The sequence below is a fragment of the Carassius gibelio genome, chromosome A21 (assembly GCF_023724105.1).
Source record: "Carassius gibelio isolate Cgi1373 ecotype wild population from Czech Republic chromosome A21, carGib1.2-hapl.c, whole genome shotgun sequence".
Lineage (NCBI taxonomy): Eukaryota > Metazoa > Chordata > Actinopteri > Cypriniformes > Cyprinidae > Carassius > Carassius gibelio.
The window spans coordinates 1,445,675-1,468,174 of NC_068391.1; the positions used below are offsets into that span (position 1 = coordinate 1,445,675).

The following is a 22,500-nucleotide window of genomic DNA, read 5'->3' on the forward strand; positions in this document are numbered from 1 at the left end:
ACAGGTTTTGGATCGGATTGATCGTAGGCCTCACTGATCTGAACTTATTCGCCAGTTTTGTGGATAATTGGGAAAATAATATCACATCAGTGACTAATTGAGTAATAACTTAAACTGGACAGAAACAGAAAATGAAGAGAGAAGAAGGAAGTAAAAACTCCAATAGGATCTCAGTGATGCTGAAATAAAGTGACAGTGTTTTATTTTCCGTCTCCTAGGCAACAGCTGCAGCTAATAACATCTCAGCGACGCCGACGTTCCTGTTCTTCAGAAATAAAGTGCGTGTGGACCAGTATCAGGGAGCAGACGCTTCGGGCCTGGAGGAGAAGATCAAGCAGCACGTGGAGAACGATCCCGGGAGCAACGAGGACGCCGATATTCCCAAAGGATATGTAAGGGACATGCTGAGTGAGACTGTGTGTGTGAGACTGAGTGTGTGTGTGTGAGACTGAGTGAGACCGTGAGTGTGTGAGAGTGAGACTGTGAGTGAGACTGAGTGAGAGAGTGAGTGTGTGTGTGTGAGAGAGAGAGACTGTGAGTGTGTGTGAGACTGAGTGAGAGAGTGAGAATGTGAGTGTGTGTGAGACTGAGTGAGAGAGTGAGACCGTGAGTTTGTGTGTGTGTGTGAGAGTGAGACTGTGAGTGTGTGTGAGACTGAGTGAGAGTGAGACTGAGAGTGAGACTGTGAGACTGTGTGTGAGAGTGAGACTGTGTGTGAGAGTGAGACTGTGTGTGAGAGTGAGAATGTGAGTGTGTGTGAGACTGAGTGAGAGAGTGAGTGTGTGTGAGACTGAGTGAGAGTGAGACTGAGAGTGAGACTGTGAGTGTGTGTGAGACTGAGTGAGAGAGTGAGACCGTGTGTGTGTGTGTGTGAGTGAGAGAGTGAGACTGTGTGTGAGAGTGAGACTGTGTGTGAGACTGAGTGTGAGTGAGACTGAGTGAGAGAGTAAGACCGTGAGTGTGTGTGTGTGTGTGTGTGTGTGTGTGTGAGTGAGAGAGTGAGACTGTCTGTGAGAGTGAGACTGTGAGTGTGTGTGAGACTGAGTGAGAGAGTGAGACTGTGAGTGTGTGTGAGAGAGTGAGACTGTGAGTGTGTGTGAGAGAGTGAGACTGTGAGTGTGAGAGAGTGAGACTGAGTGAGAGAGTGAGACCGTGTGTGTGTGTGTGTGTGAGAGTGAGACTGTGAGTGTGAGTGAGAGAGTGAGACTGTGAGAGTGAGACTGTGAGTGTGTGTGAGACTGAGTGAGAGAGTGAGTGTGTGTGTGTGAGAGTGAGACTGTGAGTGTGAGTGAGAGAGTGAGACTGTCTGTGAGAGTGAGACTGTGAGTGTGTGTGAGACTGAGTGAGAGAGTGAGACCGTGTGTGAGTGAGTGAGAGAGTGAGACTGTGTGTGAGAGTGAGACTGATAGTGTGTGTGTGACTGAGTGAGACTGTGAGTGTGTGTGAGACTGAGTGAGAGAGTGAGACAGTGTGTGTGTGTGAGTGAGACTGTGTGTGAGAGTGAGACTGGGAGTGTGTGTGTGAGACTGATTGAGAGAGTGAGACAGTGAGTGTGTGTGTGAGTGAGAGAGTGAGACTGTGTGTGAGAGTGAGACTGTGAGTGTGTGTGAGACTTGAGTGAGAGAGTGAGACTGTGAGTGTGTGTGAGACTGAGTGAGAGAGTGAGACCGTGAGTGAGAGAGTGACTGTGAGTGTGTGTGAGACTGAGTGAGAGAGTGAGTGTGTGTGTGTGTGTGAGAGAGAGAGAGTGAGACTGAGTGTGTGTGAGACTGTGTGTGAGAGAGAGACATAGAGTGTGTGAGTGAGAGAGTGAGACTGTGTGTGTGGGTGAAAATGTGAGTGTGTGTGAATGATAGAGTTAGTGTGTGTGTGTGAGACTGAGTGAGAGAGAGAGTGTGTGTGTGTGAGTGTGTGTGAATGTGTGTGAGAGAGTGAGACTGTGAGTGAGAGTGTGTGAGTGTTTAGTATGTATGAGAGTGAGACTGTGTGACGGTGAGAGAGTGAGTGAGACTTTGTGTGTAAACATGTCCTGTTTGACTGTGTGCGTGTGTGTGTGTGTGTGTGTATGTGTAATGGTGTACTGCAGGTTTCCTCAAATCTTGCCCTGGAAGTCCAATGCATGCATAGTTTAGCTCCAACCCTGATCAAAGTCAGCTACCTGTGATTTCTCTAATGATAATGAAGACATTGATTGGCAAGGGTTAGAATGCTCAGGTGTGTTTGATTAGGGTTAGAGCTAAACTCTAGAGGAAAGTGGATCTCAAGCTCCAGATTTGAGGATCCCTGGTGTCCTGTGTGTGTGTGTGTGTGTGTGTAATGGTGGGCATGTTTTTGTGTCATATCAGGACACAACTCTGTATAATGACATGGGTATGACACAGGTATTACAAGGAGAGGGTGACTTATGAGGACATAACCCATGTCCCCATTTTTCAAAACGCTTATAAATCATACAGAATGAGTTTTTTTGAGAAAGTAAAAATGCACAAAGTTTCCTGTGAGGGTTAGGGTTAGGAGTAGGGTTGGTGAAGGGAGAGAGAATATACAGTTTGTACAGAATAAAAACCATTACACCTATGGGATGAACACACTTTACACAAAAACAAACGTGTGTGTGTGTGTGTGTGTGTGTGTGTAATGGTGTCCCGTGTGTGTTCAGATGGACCTGATGCCGTTCGTGAATAAAGCGGGCTGTGAGTGTCTGAACGAGAGCGATGACTGTGGCTTTGACAGCTGTTTGATCAAGGACTCGTCGTATCTGGAGTCAGACTGTGATGAACAGGTCAGAGCCTCGTGTTCCTTTAACTGTTTCCAGAAACAACCGCGGGATTCACACACTCTTCTGTCAGCTCAACCCTGTCAAGTTCATATTCCCACAATTTAACTACAGATTCACATTCGGTTAACAGTTACATGACTTGCAGAGAAACAAATAAAATATTTACTTTTATATATATTTTTTTTTTTGTTATTTAATTTGATATTTTTTATTATTTACATAATTATTATAAATTAATTACTTATTTTCAGGTTAAAATTTTAATTTTTTATAGGAGTAGTGTTAAGTAATTTTTTATATATTGTCATTGTTTTAATAATTCAGTTTTCATTTACATGTTTTATTAATATTATTATTAATGAATGATCAATTGTCAGGTCAATTTCGTTTTATATCTATTTTTTCCACATAGTTCCATTTGTATTTTAGTTTGATTTAAATATTATTATTATTATTATTAATTAATAATTGTCAGATTGAAAATCCAGTGTTTATGAGCACTGTTATTAATATATATATATAATTTACGTGCCATTATAGTTTTTATTTCATTTTATTTGGATTATTATTCATGTTGCATGTGCTTTTGTAATGTAGGTGTAATTTATTTTTAGTTCTGATGCAGTTTCCAGTCTATTAATTGGCATGTATTTTCAGTATTTCTTTCACTGTACATTAAACTGAGAGTAAAACTGTGACATCACATCAGATGAGTTTCCCGAGGTCACATGATCTCACGACTGATCCTTCTGTGTTTGTTTGCAGCTTCTGATCACAATCGCCTTCAATCAACCCGTCAAACTCTTCTCCATGAAGCTGCTGGCTGCAGAACTCGGTAATATTTCAGATTTACAGATATTATATATATATATATATATATATATATATATATATATATATATTATAAAATCAGTATAAATGGTCTGGAATTTGGGGTCAGTAAGACTTGTAAAAGAATGTTTTTAAACAAGTCTCAAGGCTGCATTTATTTCAAGAGCAATCTCAAGTTGCTCTTGATCTGTTCAGAGCTCTGATGTAATGTGTGTCCTCAGCTCAAGCCCCAAAGAGCGTCAAGATCTTCATTAATCTTCCTCGATCCATGGGGTTCGATGACGCCGAGAGAAGCGAAGCCACGCAGGCGCTGGATCTGTCCGAGGACGACTACAAAGACGACGGCCTCATCCCGCTCCGATACGTCAAGTTTCAGAACGTCAACAGTGTGACTGTAGGTCACAACACACACACACCGCTTCACAACACACACACACCGCTTCACAACACACACACACCGCTTCACAACACACACACACCGCTTCAGAGCAGCTTCACACCAACATCCAGCCATTCAAAAGAACCGTTCAGGAGAGAACAAATTATTTAAATAAATACTAAATTAATATACATGAACAAATAAAAGCTCTGAATACAATAATAAAAAATAAAAAATATTTTATGGGGAATTTTTTTTATAAATGACTAAAAATAAATGAATATTTAAATAAAGTCTGTATTTAAATGTTTTTATTGCAATATTTCCATAGAGAAAAATAAATTAATAATAAGTAAAACTATTTAATTTTTGCAAAAATAAAAACCCAAAACATTTTGATGGAAGAAAATAAACAAATATAAATTATAAATAAATATATATATATATACTACTCAGACCTAAGTTTTTGCAAAAAAGAAAAATGGATGTAAATTTGGTAAAGAATAAAAAATTTGAATAAAAATTCAGAATCTGATTTAGTTCAGAATAACAATATTTCCAGAAAAAAAAATTATATATATATATATTTTTTTTTCTTTTCTTTTCTTTTCTTTTTAATTATATATATATATATATATATATATATATATATATATATATATATATATATATATATATATATATATAAATAACACTAAAAGCAGAAAGTACAAATATCCAATTTGAGCTTCTTAAAATACTCCTGCATTACATAAGTGTCCAGATAATTTACAAATGTCTCCAAATCTTTATAAAAATAGACAGTCTTCAAATGCTCATCTTAACTCATGATAACAATATATCAAGGGAGAAAAAAAATTAAGTTAATGCAAATAAATGACTAAAAACATGTCAAAATACTAACAACGTAATGTTAGCAACCCCGAGATCCAGATCATTTACTAAGTATTGTTCATATTTAATGTTATGACATGCTTATGGTTTAAGAAGCTTTTTGAGAATCTGAGAGCTTGATTTCTAAGGTGTTTCTGTGTTCAGGTGTTTATCAAGTCCAACCAAGGAGACGAGGAGACGACGAAAGTGAACTACTTGACGTTTATCGGGACTCCTGTCCAGGCCACGAACATGAGCGACTTCAAACGGGTGAGTAAAGAGCCTCACCGTCCGGCCAGTGTTTACTCCACGTGATGGAAGTTAAACCTGTGTGTGTGTGTGTGTGTGTGTGTGTGTGAGAAACAGGTTGTGGGTAAGAAGGGAGAAAGTCACTGATGAGGAAAAGACGACAACATATTGCTGCAATCTCTCCACGGCCAACATGACTGGGTGAAATCACCCGAAAACAGACACTGAGGAGCGCCAGATCCATCACTGAGAGAGCGAGAGAAGACAGCTTTGTCTTGATGAGGCCCTGGTTCTCTCATTTTTATCTGAAACGTACATGTAAATAAAGTCGATCCTTTTTCAAAGGCACGTGGCTACTGTTGTTTATCAGCACTGGAACTACACCCTTTTTATGATAAAAATTTCATCTAAAAGCATGAATGTTGATTTTTTTTCTTCTTGCTGCTGTTCCTCTTCTGGCCGCTGGGTGTCAGCAGACTCCACGCAATCGGAGCGCGTTCACAAACCATCGCATGTGTTTGCAACATTATCTTTACATTTGTTTGAATCATACAATTTGAAAGAAACGCGAAATGTGGACAGAAATGATTTGTAATCGTTTGAATAACGCAGTGTCAATAACTGCATTAAAATACTTTTTTTTTTTCTTAATACTACGTTTTAAATGTATCATAACTACATTATTTGGGAATATAGATGCCTAAATGTCATTTTTAAGTACAAAGGCTAAATATTTTGTTAGAATATATCATTATTAGTTAGATTAATCAAATGTGTAGGCTTTATTTAATGAGTTCGACTAGCTTGTTCATTTTATTTTCTATTTGTAACTATTGTTACATTATTAACAAGATACACGAGGGCATACTATATTAATAATAATGAAGTTAAATGCGCATGATTAGTTAATTCTCGGATTCATGTTAAAGTTAGTCTTTTATTATATCGATTAAGGTGAATAATTGAAAAACTCGCGCATAAACACATTGTATCTATATAGCCTATTTAGTTTGGCTACATTTGGTTTTTATTAAATGATGCAGTTATTGTGGACAGTTAAATTCCTTTTTACTTCTAATTGATTCTGTATAATTTTGGGGTTAATTTGTGAATATATTTATGATACGGGATTGTTTTCTGTGGAAAAGTGACAAGAAAAAATATGTTTTGATCGTTAAAGCTTTAAAACGCAATTTACGTAAATATATATATTTCATAATTGTTACAAACATAGCACAGCTAATTGATAATGAACAGCATGCATTATTGTTACTTGACGTTCATCAGAGAGATTAAAAAATACGAATTATTCTTAAACGTCTTAAATTAAATGTGAAGTTTAACAATGTTGTGTAAAAGAGTAAAACATTATGTTGAACGGTAATGTAATAAGTGCATGAAAGACGAGCTGCTCTCTGCATCAAGGCGGTCGTTTAATAAAAATAAAAAATAAAAACACATCAGATGAGCTCCATTATATACATAACATATCATTTATATTCTAAGTATAAGTAAAAGTCCTGTTGGAAACAACATGAAATTATTCATTCCAGTGGTGTAGCCAGGCACTTAAAAATAGATGCAGAATTATTTTTATAGTCTCAATAAAAAATGTTTACTAAACGTGGGCTATTGTTGTTTACTTAGAATATATATATATATATATATATTTTTTTTTTTTTTTGTTCGCGACTCGGTTGATTCAGATCGGCACTTCGGAGCCTGTTCGCGACTCGGTTGATTCAGATCGGCACTTCGGAGCCTGTTCGCGACTCGGTTGATTCAGATCGGCACTTCGGAGCCTGTTCGCGACTCGGTTGATTCAGATCGGCACTTCGGAGCACCGGCGGCGCCAGGGGGGGTCTTGGGGGGTCTCAAGACCCTGCCAAAAAATGCCTTGACCCCCCATTTGACCCCCCAGCCTCTTCCTGATTAAAAAATATATATATTCGGGATAAAGATCCAAAAATGTTTCTCTTCAAGCTACGCAGAACAATAATAAATAATTATTTCGATATTTATTCATACACTGAACCGAGAACCGTTTCTGTCGGACGCGTCCGATTCGAGAACCGATGAGCTGATGATAACTGCGCATGCGTGATTCAGCGTGAAGCAGACTGACACAGAGCGCATCTGAACCGAACTGATTCTTTTGGTGATTGATTCTGAACTGATTCTGTGCTAATGTTATAAGCGCGGGTAAACCAAAGGCTTGAATGAAGGGCAATCATTGCCAATGACGGCATTACATCGAGCGCAAAAGAACCGGTGAACCATTTTTTTTCAACTGGTTTATTTGATCGAATTGTCCGAAAGAACCGGTTCACTTGAGCACCTGCTCCTTTGCCCCTTAAGTGCCCTTTTGTCAAAGCAAAATTTCCTCAATTTTTTTTTGTAATAACATAAACATTTGTGAATGCCTGTCCAAGCCCAATCATAATATTAGTACAATTTATTAATAATAATTTAGCCGTAAATAAAGTGACCAACATAATGACCGTTCACCTGACTACGACCTCATCCAACCGGGAGGATTCCTCATGCTGCACGCGCATTTTTTAATTGCTAGAGGATATTTTCAACATCGTGGCAGCTGGTAAGTGGTGTTTCATTCCCAGCGAAGTGATTTTGATGTTTATTTACTTATTATTATTTTACAAGAACGATGTGATGTGAGAACATGCAGATACGTTGTTTATATTGCTGTGTGTAATATAATATAATATAATAATATTTTAAATGTGATGCAAATATTTTTTCTACAATAGCAACAGTGTTTACAACAGCAAGACCACTTTAGCCTGTAAACTCAATAATATCTATCTGGAAATAAATGTAAAAATATCAATGTCAATAAAACTGCATAATATACCTGACATGAAAGTGCAGTGTGAAGGATATGAATAACAAATGTAGCCTGTCATTTGTTTACATTGCAAAGGTGTTTTTGTTGTTTAGTAGCAGTAATATGCAGTTATTAGCCATGTCCACTGTATTTTTTGTTGGTTTTCATGAGACCCCCCTTGAAAAGACCAGGACCCCCCATTGCCCCCCCAATCAAAATTGTCTGGAGCCGCCACTGCTTCGGAGCCTGTTCGCGACTCGGTTGATTCAGATCGGCACTTCGGAGTCTGTTCGCGACTCGGTTGATTCAGATCGGCACTTCGGAGCCTGTTCGCGACTCGGTTGATTCAGATCGGCACTTCGGAGCCTGTTCGCGACTCGGTTGATTCAGATCGGCACTTCGGAGCCTGTTCGCGACTCGGTTGATTCAGATCGGCACTTCGGAGCCTGTTCGCGACTCGGTTGATTCAGATCGGCACTTCGGAGCCTGTTCGCGACTCGGTTGATTCAGATCGGCACTTCGGAGCATGTTCGCGACTCGGTTGATTCAGATCGGCACTTCGGAGCCTGTTCGCGACTCGGTTGATTCAGATCGGCACTTCGGAGCATGTTCGCGACTCGGTTGATTCAGATCGGCACTTCGGAGCCTGTTCGCGACTCGGTTGATTCAGATCGGCACTTCGGAACATGTTTGAGTTTTTTTTAAATTCAGATCTGGACATCGAAGCAGGAAGTGTTTGTCAAACAGTTAATTGGTGATAAATTAATATTTGGACTTGAGGCTTTTTTTTACCTGTCGATTCAGCATGTACGTGGACCCACACACAAAGGTGGACACACTCTAGACGGGTGTGCCAGGTAGGGTGACCACCCTTCCCACGTAGCGCGTGCGCGCACAGCGTTTGAGCCCAACATGCCTCCCACAAATTGAGACTGTGTCATGCATAATCAATGCGTGCTCAAAAAAAGTTGGTCGCTGTATCTGGAGTCACCAACCCGTCGATCGCGGTCGACAAGTCGATCTTGGAAGCAATTTAAGTCGATCGCGAAGATTTTTCAAAATCTGAGAAAAAAAGGTGCGAGCCTGTGGTGCGAGTTGGGAGGTGCGATCCTCCGCTGACTGCGCGCGCACCTCCCGAAACAGACGAGACATTATACTTGACAACTGTTTTAGGCTGAAAACCAAACCATACAACTGATTTAGACGCGGGTGCCGGTGTGATGAGATGTAGGCTAGCCTACTTCCGTCTGCTCGGGCATGATTGTTTTAGGCCTGTAATTGATTGATTATTGAGGTAATAGGGATGGCACGGTTCGCTGAAATAAAAAACCAAACCGTTCGGTTCACCAAACACGGTTCGGCACGCGCTTCAACTTAAATCTGACAAAGCATCTGTAATATCATCTGTAATATGTCTTGCTATAAATGGCACGTAAAAAAAAAAAACAGGGTTCAGCTAATAAATGTTTCTGTTGATGCATGCGCATTCTGGCTTCCCAGACATTACAAAAACATGAAAAAAAAGATCTATATTGAGCAACTACAATTCATTTTAATCCTATAATTATATATTATAATTTATTTAAAGTGAATAAATTTTAATTAAAAATAAACAAAATGAAATAGCTAAAGTTCAAAATTATCATAGGCCTATTTGGAAGAAAATTGTTACATTTAACAATTAACTACATTTTGAAACGACCTGCAAATTAACACTAGCAGTATGGTTGGAAGCAGTGTGACAAAAATACTATCCCATAATTTTGCACAGTAATCTGACAATAAATGTGGCACACCCAGATTTTCATATGCACACCCAGAGTCTCTTTTCTGGCTACACTACTGATTCATTCAGAAGAAAGTGTGAGCTAATGCTTTCTCCTGTTAGCTAGAATGATCTTCCATTGATGTTGGTGCTAATTTGTTCTGTGCGAATTTAACTACAAAAAACAACCATGGTTTTATTGTAATAAAAGTTTAGTGACAAATACAAGGTTAATTTGCGGTTAACACAGTTTGACGATATTAATCATGTTTGTAGTTTTATTTGTAGAAGAAACGTGGTTAATTTTCGAAATAGGTTGCTAAAAGCGTTATGAGGGACTTAGCTGTGTTAAATGGTTGCTCACCTATGCTTTGTTTGAAATTGCACACTTCCTTTTACTATATAGTAGGTGAAACACAGTATGTGAGGCGAGTAGCATGTCACGGTTGGCGAAAAGTACTTCTTCCGGCCGGATTCAGAAGTGTGCATTTGATGGACACTACTATCCCATGATGCCACAGGAGAGGATTCATGCATGGCAGTGAAGCGACGCAACTGACGCAGGTAGATCATGTGACATTAACAACATGGCAGATGTATATTTCATACATACTACACATTCATACTACATTGAACTTTTTTAATGGTCATGAAGTAAATTCGAATGTATTACCTACTTAAGATCGGATGCACTGCTGATGATTTAAGCGCATGGCTAAATAGTTATGAAGTTCTAAGTGGTTTTAGCAAATGGTTTCTATGGTGTTCTGAACTAATTTCAACACATTGCAAAAGTGTTGCGAGGTGTTCTGAGTGTTATCGTTTCACCGCATTGCTCAAGCGTTGCCGTGGTGTTTTGAATGTTTTTAGCATGCTGACAAACGTTGCTATGGCTTTCTAATTGGATTTCAGTGCATATTGTGTTTTGGGCGGTTGCCAGGGCATTGCTATGGTGTTCTGAGTGGATTCAGCACGTTTCCATGGTGTTTTGAGAGGTTACAGTGCATTGTCATGGTGTTTTGAGAGTTACAGGGTGTTGTCATGGTGTTTTGAGAGGTTACAGCACGTTGCCATGGAGTTTTTTTGGTGGTTTTAGCATGTTGCCATGGTGTTTTGAGAGGTTACACTGCGTTGTCATGGTGTTTTGAGAGGTTACAGCGCGTTGTCATGGTGTTTTGAGAGGTTACAGTGCGATGCCATGGAGTTTTTTTTGGTGGTTTTAGCATGTTGCCATGGTGTTTTGAGAGGTTACAGCGCGTTGTCATGGTGTTTTGAGAGGTTACAGTGCGATGCCATGGAGTTTTTTTTGGTGGTTTTAGCATGTTGCCATGGTGTTTTGAGAGGTTACACTGCGTTGTAATGGTGTTTTGAGAGTTACAGCGCGTTGCCATGGTTTTTTGAGAGGTTACAGCACGTTGCCATGGTGTTTTGAGAGGTTACAGCGCGTTGTCATGGTGTTTTGAGAGGTTACACCGCGTTGTCATGGTGTTTTGAGAGGTTACAGCATGTTGCCATGGTGTTTTTGAGAGGTTACAGCGCGTTGTCATGGTGTTTTGAGAGGTTACAGCATGTTGCCATGGTGTTTTGAGAGGTTACAGCGCGTTGTCATGGTGTTTTGAGAGGTTACAGCGCGTTGTCATGGTGTTTTGAGAGGTTACAGCGCGTTGCCATGGTGTTTTTTTTGGTGGTTTTAGCATGTTGCCATGGTGTTTTGAGAGTTACAGCGCGTTGCCATGGTTTTTTGAGAGGTTACAGCACGTTGTCATGGTGTTTTGAGATGTTACAGCGCGTTGTCATGGTGTTTTGAGAGGTTACAGCGCGTTGCCATGGTGTTTTGAGAGGTTACAGCGCACCTTTTTGTATGGTGTTTTGAGTGGATTCAACACATTGGCAAACATTGCAGTGGCGTTCTGAGTTGATTTGAGAGCATATTGTGTTGTGAACGGTTGCCAGAGCATTGCTGATTTGTTTTATCACGTTGTTAGGGTTTTCCATTGGCTCAAGTCAAAGGAGCCCAAGCTAAATTTGTTTAACATGTATTTATATTGTCGTTTTACTTGATCTCGTTCCCCGGTCGATGAACTCATCTATCAACACGTCATCTTGTCGTGTCAGGAAGAGTCTCTACATGTCTTTCATCCGTTCATCACTTAGAAATACACGGCAGACATGACTCCATCTCTCTCAGCTGTGGTGTGTCCATGATCTCTGGATGGCTGCCGTCTCTCAGCCTGGCACATTTCCCCTCCAGTTCCTCCTCGATGGCACTGACGCTGGCCTACGGTTGGCACACCACTAGCTGAATGTGTGCCGCCTTTTGTTTCCCAGAGAACAGGCTGATCCTGGCACAGAGTTGCTCTCTTTTCACAGCCCTCCTCCCTCCGATGCCCTGGAGTCATCTGGCATCCTTCCACCAGACATCAGACCCCGGCATGAGCTGGAATACTGCAGTGTACTATGTGTGTTCTGCATACTACTGCACTGCGTACTGATACTGAATATATTTGTTTATAAACAATGCTTTATGCCTCATATATCCTAATTATTTCAGACAGTAGTGCGTTATGCTATACTCTGCACTTAACAGTCTCAAGCTTTGGCAGTCTCATTAAATAGTAAGTCAAGAAGGAGATGTTAAAAGTGTGCATTGATATTCTTAAATTGTCTGTAAATGCAAAAGTTAAATGCATTGCATTGTGTGTTTTTTTTGCATAGTGTACTCTGAATATATTAAAAAAATAAAATAAAATGCATAGTGATAATCATTTTACACAGTAGTGTGCTAAACTGTTGTCACCTGATAACCTCACTACACCGCTTGTATAATACAGTGAGTAATGCATTTTTCATTTTTCTTGTATTTTTATTTCTATTTTTTATAAATATCCCAAACTTTTGCGGTTTGATCGAATAATGAGTCAAGAAGGAAAGGTCAAATGTGCATTGATATTCTTAATTTTTCGGTAAATGCAAAAGTCGAGTGCATTCTGTGGTGCAGTATTTATTTATTTTTTTCAATATTTTAATGTATATATTTTTTAAATAATATGCGTAATGAAAATTATTTGAAACACTTGAGTAATGCAGTCAATGACATCCAACTCTCTACTCTTATGTTTCTTTTTTTAAAATATATAAAAAACAACATCAAAACCCTCAGGAAATTATTATTTATACACCTCTTTAATAACACAACATGGTAAAGCAAATTTAATTAAACTTAGTCCTGAATTAATTTTTATTTAGAATTTCCCTTTATTTATTATTTTCTATATTCATTTAATAAGCCATTTAAATTTTTTCATTTAATTTTATTTATTTTCCATTATGTCCTATACTATTTACATATATATATATATATAATTATTTTATTTAAATAAAGGAATGTCTGTCTTGCAATTAATTAAGTAAGTTAAGTTCAGTCCCTTTTTCTATAGTTTTTCAATTCAAATGTTTTTTTATTTTTTAATGTATTTTTATTTGTGCATTTTCTATTTATTTGATCTCTATTTCCAAACTTAAGTGTGCGTTTTATTTAGTAAAAGACATTGATTATAACAGTTATAATATATAAACATATGTTAGAATAAATACGAACAAGTAAATGTGAACTATTAATATTTACACAATCTTAAACTAATAAACTAATGTTTTACACAGATGCAGTATCACACATTTATATTGATACTGAAGGTAATACTGTTAGGAAATGTTCTTTACATTTAAAGCAATGAGGATGAGTGATTTCAAGCTCAAAAAATACTAAAATCTATCGTAAAAGTGGTTCATATGAATCATGCAGCATATTCCAAATCTTCCTAAGTCATATGCTTTATGTTTTATTTAAGAAACAGACAAAATGTAAGTCTTTATTTACTTCATGCATTTTCCCATTTAGTTTTATTATATAAAATGTATATTTACTAGAGAAAAAGTCATAAAGACTGGAAAAATATAAAAGTTTATAAAAGTAAAAGCTCATCTTTACACCAAATCAATCTGTATTTTTTACTAATATTTGTTTGTTCAAGAGTCGTGTTTTTGTGATTTAGTGAAAGATTCTCATGTGGAGAGACATTTAGGTCACAATAAAAAAAGATATTTGTTCATCCCAGCTGCTGTGTGTGTGTTGTGTGTGTTTGTGTGTGTGTGTGTCTCTGTGTGTGTGTGTGTCTCTGTGTGTGTGTGTGCGCGCAGAGGAAGAGGAGTTTTACCCCCACAGCACAGAAATTGCCGTGTCATAGTTTATGACTTAAAAAGCATTAATGTTTCAGCGTGCGGCGAGAGGCGGCGCATTCTGTTTGAGGCAATCATTTCCATAGTGAATGATTTATTTGTGTCATATCAAAGTTTTATATTATAAACCATAACATCAACACTGTGCCACAGACCTGCAGGAATTCAGCCTTCCAGCTTTCACATCCAAACGCTGCTCTATTACAGGAAAACACAGAGTTTAGCACCGACGCGGGGAAAATAACACACACACACACACACACACATACACACACACACACACACACACACAATGTGGGTTATTATGCAATAAGATATTTTAAAAGACATAACCATCTTGTGCAATAAATATACATTTTATATGAACTGAACTTACACGGTTATTATAGTAATGGTAAAAGGTATAATAAATAAAGTTTAAACTAAAACCATAAAAAAATACAATAAAATAAAAATAAAATGTAATAAAATTTCAATAGAAAATTTAATAAAAGGAAAAAATTTAAAAAAAAAAAGCATTTTGCTTGAAATAATATATATATATATATATAAAATAAAAATAATACAAATATTTGTTAGTTAGTTTATATATAGAACTTTTTTCAGCTAGCAGCATTTTCACTTTAATTTAGTTTTACTTGATGTACTAAAATAACCAAACTGACATAAAAATGTAAAAAAAAAAAAAAATATATATATATATATATATATATATATATATATATATATGCAAAAATAAATAAAAATAATAATAAATATTATAAATGACAAAAAGACAACAAAACTAAAATTAAAATGAAAACAGAAAATTTAAAAATAAAAACTGATACAAAATATTATTAAAAACTAAAATAACAGATTTTGTTGTAGCATTATAAACAGATTTTCACAGTGAAGTTATTCCTGTATATATGTATGGATGTAAAATTCCACAGGTAGATTGTGAAGGGTCTGGTTATCTTTGTGAGCTTTCGTGTGCAGTTTTAGTTTAGATGTAGTCAAGTTTTTGCAGTGACTTTGTGCATTAACATCTAGGTTGAAAGTTTTGTGTTATGATTCAATCATGTTGATTAGTCTTGTTCTGGTCTTGGTTTATTGTGATGTAACAGTGTTTAAGGTCTGTAAGATTTGCCGTGCATGTTTTAAAGGAACTCAATTTTTGATTAGTAATATGCATTGCCAAGTACTTCATTTGGACAATTTTATTGATGATTTTCTTAATATTTGGATTTTTCTGCACCCTCAGATTCCAGATTTTCAAATAGTTGCATCTCAGACAATTTCCCCCCTTTGCTTTACAGGTTTCCCGCCGCAAATGAAATATAATTTTGAATGAATAATGCATCTTCCCTAAAGGCGTCCAAATATTTAAAAGCGTGCGAGGAGAAAAGAGCACAAAGCGTTTACGTGACACTGGATATTGGCATGGCATCCGTCGACAGGAACAGACGGGGTATCAGTGTGGTGCATTATGGGTAGATGTCTGCAGGGGGCATTTTACAAAGCATTCTGGGACTCAGACGCACGCAGAGAGGACACTACACTCGTTACAGCTCGTTAAAGAGCTCACTGTGGTTCTTAACACTGAGCGTGATTGTGTTGAATTTCTGTCTGGCGGATTATTGCTAATATTTTATTGGCATGAGAATCCCGCTGATTCTTTAGCTTATGAAGCTGATTAATTGAGCAGGGATTTAAACAGATGCTAAGCTGAACCTGTGCTAAACGTCTTCACTGTTGTCAGGTGTGGGAATTTTAATGCATAATTTATTATGATTGTTTAAGCAGTTAACTATATTACAGTTTTTAACTATAAAATATATAAAAAACATGTATATAATGTATTTTAATGCTTATTATATTTAATATTACTTTATATTATTATTAATATTTATTATTTAATAACAGTTAATTAATTACAGTTAATAATAACATATATATATATATATGTGTGTGTGTGTGTGTGTGTGTATGTGTGTGTGTGTGTGTGTGTATGTGTGAAATTTATGAAATATATTTCAGTTTATTAATTGTTAATATTGTGTAATTAATTATATTTTATTTATAGAAGCTTTAGCATCATTTCAAAATCTCATAGGCAACTTTTACAGAATGGTTTATGTTGAAGCAGCTAAACTTACAAAAATGTTCGGGATGATTCTGGACAGTCGAGAATTTTACAATGTGCAAAATTGACGACAGATTCTTCAAAAGAACACTCAGAAAACTTGCTCGTGGGTTTAAATGACGACGGTTTAGCTGTAGTTGTCTGCACATGCACAATATTTTATTCTGTGATTAACGGATAGTTAGAATTAGCCAAGACCTAAAATCAATATACAGAACCAGGACAGTTCTACTTCCACATGCCATATGAGGGGTTAAATAAAGTTAATGAAACTCTGAGGTGTGTGTGATGTTGGGCTGGAAACATAATTCAAGAACGTAATAAAGTGTGATTCCAGCTGTGACACACATCCATCTCTCTCTGTCTCTCTCTCTCTCTCTCTGTCTCTCTCTCTATCTTTCTCTCTGTCTGTAGTTCGAGGTCGTAGTTCAGCCCTGACCTCACTGACCTTTCAAATAAAGAGTCAGAAGATCAATATTCAGTGTATTGCTTCTGCACTAGTTTATTTGGGCGTTTGAGTTTTTGCAGCGTTATGATTATGGAGTGATGATGTCACAGCTGGGCCTCTCTGTTGCATTGTTCCAAGCCCTAAGTAGAGTGCACCCTTCTAAGGGATATCTTGAATGAAGTGAAAATGATTTCCTTAAGTGGATAATTTTGGTCCTAGCACACAAATAATGGGTATATCAGTACTTTTAATTAGATGTGAAATATAATTTTTTATACTTTTTGGGTGAAAAGGCGCCGCCCCTCGCACCCCGGACAGAAGAGGGGAGCGCGTGTGGCCGCCGGACTCCTCCCCTTACCTGGACCCTTCCTCCATGAACACTGCCCGACCCACACGAACCCTGCTGCACAACGAGGACACCAGTTTCCCTGTTATTTTGGACACTTTCCCCATTTGGCCACCTTTTATCCCCTGTTTTATTTGATTTCTGTTAACAAAAGCCTCTCCGAGGCCTGACGCCACGTCCACTGTGTCTATCTTGTGCTCCTCCCGTCACAATATAAATATATATGCAGTAGATCAAAGGCTGGCACTGACTGCTGATTGGCTATTTTCTTTGGAAGGTGGGGCTTATTCTTCTAGATATGCCATATTTGGGCGTTCCTACTTCGCTGCCATATTTGGGCGTTCCTCTTTGTCCCATTCAATGTAAAAGCAATTCTTTTTCATCTGTTCAAAGTCTCTCTGCTTTTGCGTCTCTCTGTCTTTCATGATGTAGCCAGCTGCAGAAATGGCTGCTACAACAGTCTGCCAGATTCAGAGACTGTAAGAGGAACAAACCCACTGCTGGAACTGTGAGCTTCACACCTGTGAGTGTGTGTGTGTGTGTGTGTGTGTGTGTGTGTGTAGATACACATGTTTGCATTTAATTCTTTTCCCCTCAACTCCTTGTAACTACAGATCTGAGCTCTGCTGTGACTTATGTCTCATCTGGTCTCTTCTCATCTTCTCTCTCTCTCTCTCTCTCTCTCTCTCTCTCTCTCTCTCTCTATCTCTCGTTCAGGGACTTGTGCCATGCTGTGTTGGGTGGCACCCATGTGCCCTCGTCTGCTGACTCCTACACTTACATTGTGAGATTTATGCTAAATATGCATATCTTAATTGCATTATTCAAAATAATTAGCTAATATATTTTTGCATAATGACAAGGTAAGCAAATAATGTCTCTGTGCTCTGTTTGCTGTGGCTGGGCAACTTTGCAAAATTAATAGACTTCCAAAATTACTAATTACCTCGTTTTTCCCAGCATTTCAGAGAGGACTCTTTTTTTCTGCCCGTGTGCTGAAGCTAAAGCTCTTCACACAAAGAAAGAGTTTGTGTGTAATAGTAATTTATCTTGAGCCTGTGTGTATATAATGCATTATAATATAAATCCAGTATTTTATGATGCCCTATAATAAACTTTATAAACACACTTGTGTTTCTTTATACCCATTGTGTGTTTTCTTTAAACCTACTTTTAGCTACAACTTTGTTATAATTCATTATAAATACATTTTAATGTGTTTTTTCATTATAATTCATTGTAATGCATTCTATCCTTTTGTGTGATAAACAGTTAATATTTAAGTATTCTAATGTATTATAATTATAACTTACCAATTTTGTGTTTACGCTTTTCTATAGTATAATGCATTAAATCATCATAAATGCTTTGTTTAAGCAAATTGTCATGAAATGCATTAATATATTTTTCTCTTTAGTAGTATAACAATGAATAGTATGCATTATACATAAATACCCATCTTTAATGCAATTCCTGAAATGTTTTATAACGCAGTATAATCTTTAGCTCTATAACCATGAATATGTAAGTATTATAATGCATTAATCTATTAGTTAATCTTACTCCAGATAATGAATATTTTCTTTATTTGTGAAAAGTAGCAAACACTTATCTTCCTGAAGATGAACTGGCTTCTCCAGTCAAGTGCATTATTTAAACTCAAGCTTTTAAAGCACAAACATGGTTTTCTTGCCGCACCATAACCACAGTAATTAATAGAGTGCTTTCAGTATCTCTGACTATCAGGTGCTGGCCGTTCATCAGCGCAGCGTTAATGAACATTTGGGCTGGAGGTTCTCAGGCTTTATTAAAGCTTTGTGCAGTTCCTCATTCCCTGCAAATGTATATGCAAAAAGTGAAAGATCACTCGAAACATTTTATACAGACGGACGGAAGGCAAACCAACAGATGTAGCATTAAAGATAAAGACGGTTGTTACACAGTTTCTAAGGTGCTCTGAGTAGTTGTTAGAGTGTTTCTAGGGTGTTATTAGTGGTTGCCAGGATGTTGCTACGCAGTTTCTTAGGTGTGCTGTCTAGAAACCTGCTGCCAACTATTTTGAACTTCTTAAATGCATAGCAACGGCCTGGCAACCACCGATATGACCCTAGAAACCTGCTGCCAACTATTCTGAACACCTTAAATGCATAGCAACCCCCGGCAACCACCGATATCACCCTAGAAACCTTCTGCCAACTATTCTGAACACCTTAAACGCATAGCAACGTCCTGGCAACCACTGATGACACCCTAGAAACCCACTGCCAACTATTCTAAACGCCTTAAATGCATAGCAACACCCTGGCAACCACCGATGTTGACCTAGAAACCCGCTGCCAACTATTCTGAACACCTTAAATGCATAGCAACCCCCGGCAACCACCGATATCACCCTAGAAACCTTCTGCCAACTATTCTGAACACCTTAAACGCATAGAAACGTCCTGGCAACCACTGATGACACCCTAGAAACCCACTGCCAACTATTCTAAACGCCTTAAATGCATAGCAACACCCTGGCAACCACTGATATGACCCTAGAAACCCGCTGCCAACTATTCTGAACACCTTAAACGCATAGCAAGACCCTGGCAACCACCGATATTACCCTATTAACCTGCTGCCAACTATTCTGAACATCTTAAATGCATAGCAATGCCCGGGCAACCACCGATGTCACCCTAGAAACCTGATACCAACTATTCTGAACATCTTAAATGCATAGCAACGCCCTGGCAACCACCGATGTCACCCTAGAAACCTGATACCAACTATTCTGAACTCCTTAAACGCATAACAACACCCTGGCAACCACCGATGTCACCCTAGAAACCTGCTACCAACTATTCTGAAGATCTTAAATGCATAGCAACGCCCTGGCAACCACCGATGTCACCCAAGAAACCCGCTGCCAACTATTCTGAACACCTTAAATGCATAGCAACGCCCTGGCAACCACCGATGTCACCCAAGAAACCCGCTGCCAACTATTCTGAACATCTTAAATGCATAGCAACGCCCTGGCAACCACCGATGTCACCCTAGAAACCTGCTACCAATTATTCTGAACATCTTAAATGCATAGCAACGCCCTGGCAACCACCGATGTCACCCTAGAAACCTGCTACGACTATTCTGAACTCCTTAAACGCATAGCAACACCCTGGCAACCACCGATGTCACCCTAGAAACCTGCTACCAATTATTCTGAACATCTTAAATGCATAGCAACGCCCTGGCAACCACCGATGTCACCCTAGAAACCTGCTACGACTATTCTGAACACCTTAAACGCATAGCAACATCCTGGCAACCACCGATATTACCCTATTAACCTGCTGCCAACTATTCTGAACATCTTAAATGCATAGCAATGCCCTGGCAACCACCGATGTCACCCAAAAAACCCGCTTCCAACTATTCTGAACATCTTAAATGCATAGCAACGCCCTGGCAACCACCGATGTCACCCTAGAAACCTGCTACCAATTATTCTGAACATCTTAAATGCATAGCAACGCCCTGGCAACCACCGATGTCACCCTAGAAACCTGCTACGACTATTCTGAACTCCTTAAACGCATAGCAACACCCTGGCAACCACCGATATCACCCTAGAAACCTGCTGCCAACTATTCTGAACTCCTTAAACGCATAGCAATGCCCTGGCAACCAACGATGTCACCCTAGAAACCTGCTGCCAACTATTCTGAACTCATTAAACGCGTAGCAACGCCCTGGCAACCACCAATTTCACCCTAGAAACCTGCTGCCAACTATTCTGAACTTTTTAAATGCATAGCAACGCCCTGGCAACCACCGATATCACCCTAGAAACCTGCTGCCAACTATTCTGCACAGCAACGCCCTGGCAACCACCGATATCACCCTAGAAACCTGCTGCCAACTATTCTGCACAGCAACGCCCTGGCAACCACCGATATCACCCTAGAAACCCGCTGCCAACTATTCTGAACACCTTAGTGAATGCCAAGGTGTTGCTATGCATCTAGCATTTTCTGAATAGTTGTTTGCCATTTTGTAAGGTGTTATTGGTGGTTGCTAGGGTGTTGTTATGCAGTTTTGAAAGTGTTAGGAGTAGTTTTTAACAGGTTTGGTTACAGGTCGTTAGTGTGTTATTTTTTTTTGTTGGTTAACAATGCGTTGCTTCAAATCTTCCAATGTTTTCTGAATAATTGGTAGCAGGTTTGTAGGGCATTATTGGTGGTTGCCAGGGCGTTGACGGCAGACGGTGAGCAGTGTTAGAGCCACTGCCCGAAGAACACAATGGACCACAACTTCATGGATCCCCAGTTTAGACCCCAGGCGTGTGTTTAAGGAGGAACGGCAGTGTCGGCTCTCCTCGGTGGATGGTGGCGGATCCGCAACACCTTAACGCTCGTCGCTGCCAGCTAGGCCAGCTTTGTTCAAACTGACAGAAATTGGCAGCCGTCCATTTTCTTCACAAATTTACATAAACGGCAAATGGTGTCTGTTTCCTGTAGTTCTTCTAGAATTCTCTGTAAGCAGAGCTGTGCATGTGTGTGTGTGTGTGTGTGTGAGCTTTATCAGAACACACTCCTCATTCCTGTTGTGAAGTCAATGAGTTTCAAACTGATGCATATGCATCGTGCCATGTCTTATTTTAGTCTGATTATTCCCTGACCCAATGAAACAATCAGTCATTTCAGCCTAAAATCAAAATGATTTCCTTTTTTGATTTTTGATTTTTTTTTTTTTTTTGCTTTTCATGATATTTAGTCACAAAAAAAACTTTTTAATAAAAATTAAAACTATTTTCAAAATGTAGCATTTAAATTTGGCAAAAAAAATGTTTACATTTAGGTTGCAGCATTTATTAGTATTGCTTGTTTATTGTACTTTAAAAATAAATACATTTGTAAAATAACAAAATTATCAGGTTAAATTAATGATTCATATTTTTTTACAGTATACTTTGATCCAAACCATCATTGAGAAAAAGGAAATTTACAAAAACTCTTAACCTTTAAAAAAACTAAATTTGTAGAAGCATTACAGGAATGAGATCAGTTTTAATGATGATCAGTCAAGACTAAAAATTATTTTCGAGAATATTAGTTGTCAAATCAATTATATCCCAAATAAAAAAGAAAAAAACTTGATTGTTTATATCGTAGCAAAATGTAAGTATATGATTCCCCAGCTCTAATCTGATTAATTCAACTATGACATGAATATATTAAGATATTATAAATATTAACATCATGATTCTCTGTAAAGCTGATTTGAAACAATGAAAAAATATAATTAGACTTGATTTACTTTAAAATGAAAATGTATATTTATTTATTCATTCATTTATATTTATATATCACATTTATATTTTATTTCATTTATTTACTTTTTTGTTTGTGGATATCAGATTTTTCAGCGGCCGGCTCTTGGCACGTGGAGCTGATCAATTAGCCATGGAAATACCAATCAGTGTTGAGAGTGTGGCTCAGGATGGAGCGTGTGCTGAACTCTGACCTCGGAGACCGACTGACCGCAAACATTTGTTGTTTACCAACAAATAAATTAATATGCATCTAAATGATGAAATATGACAGATTTGTGTTGTTTTATATAATAGTTAT

General features: G+C 38.1%; 1 protein-coding gene across 1 annotated transcript in view; it reads left to right on the forward strand.

Annotated features, from left to right (window-relative positions):
* LOC127941574 (thioredoxin-like protein 1) overlaps positions 1-5,459 on the forward strand; it is a 6,478-nt gene extending 1,019 nt beyond the window's left edge. Inside the window, exons 3-8 of the mRNA XM_052536781.1 lie at positions 219-392; positions 2,660-2,782; positions 3,545-3,614; positions 3,832-4,004; positions 5,028-5,132; positions 5,229-5,459. Of these exons, the coding sequence (XP_052392741.1) occupies positions 219-392; positions 2,660-2,782; positions 3,545-3,614; positions 3,832-4,004; positions 5,028-5,132; positions 5,229-5,258 (675 nt within the window). The 3' untranslated portion in view covers positions 5,259-5,459. The remainder of the gene's footprint in view (positions 1-218; positions 393-2,659; positions 2,783-3,544; positions 3,615-3,831; positions 4,005-5,027; positions 5,133-5,228) is intronic.
* Positions 5,460-22,500: the final 17,041 nt, after the last annotated feature.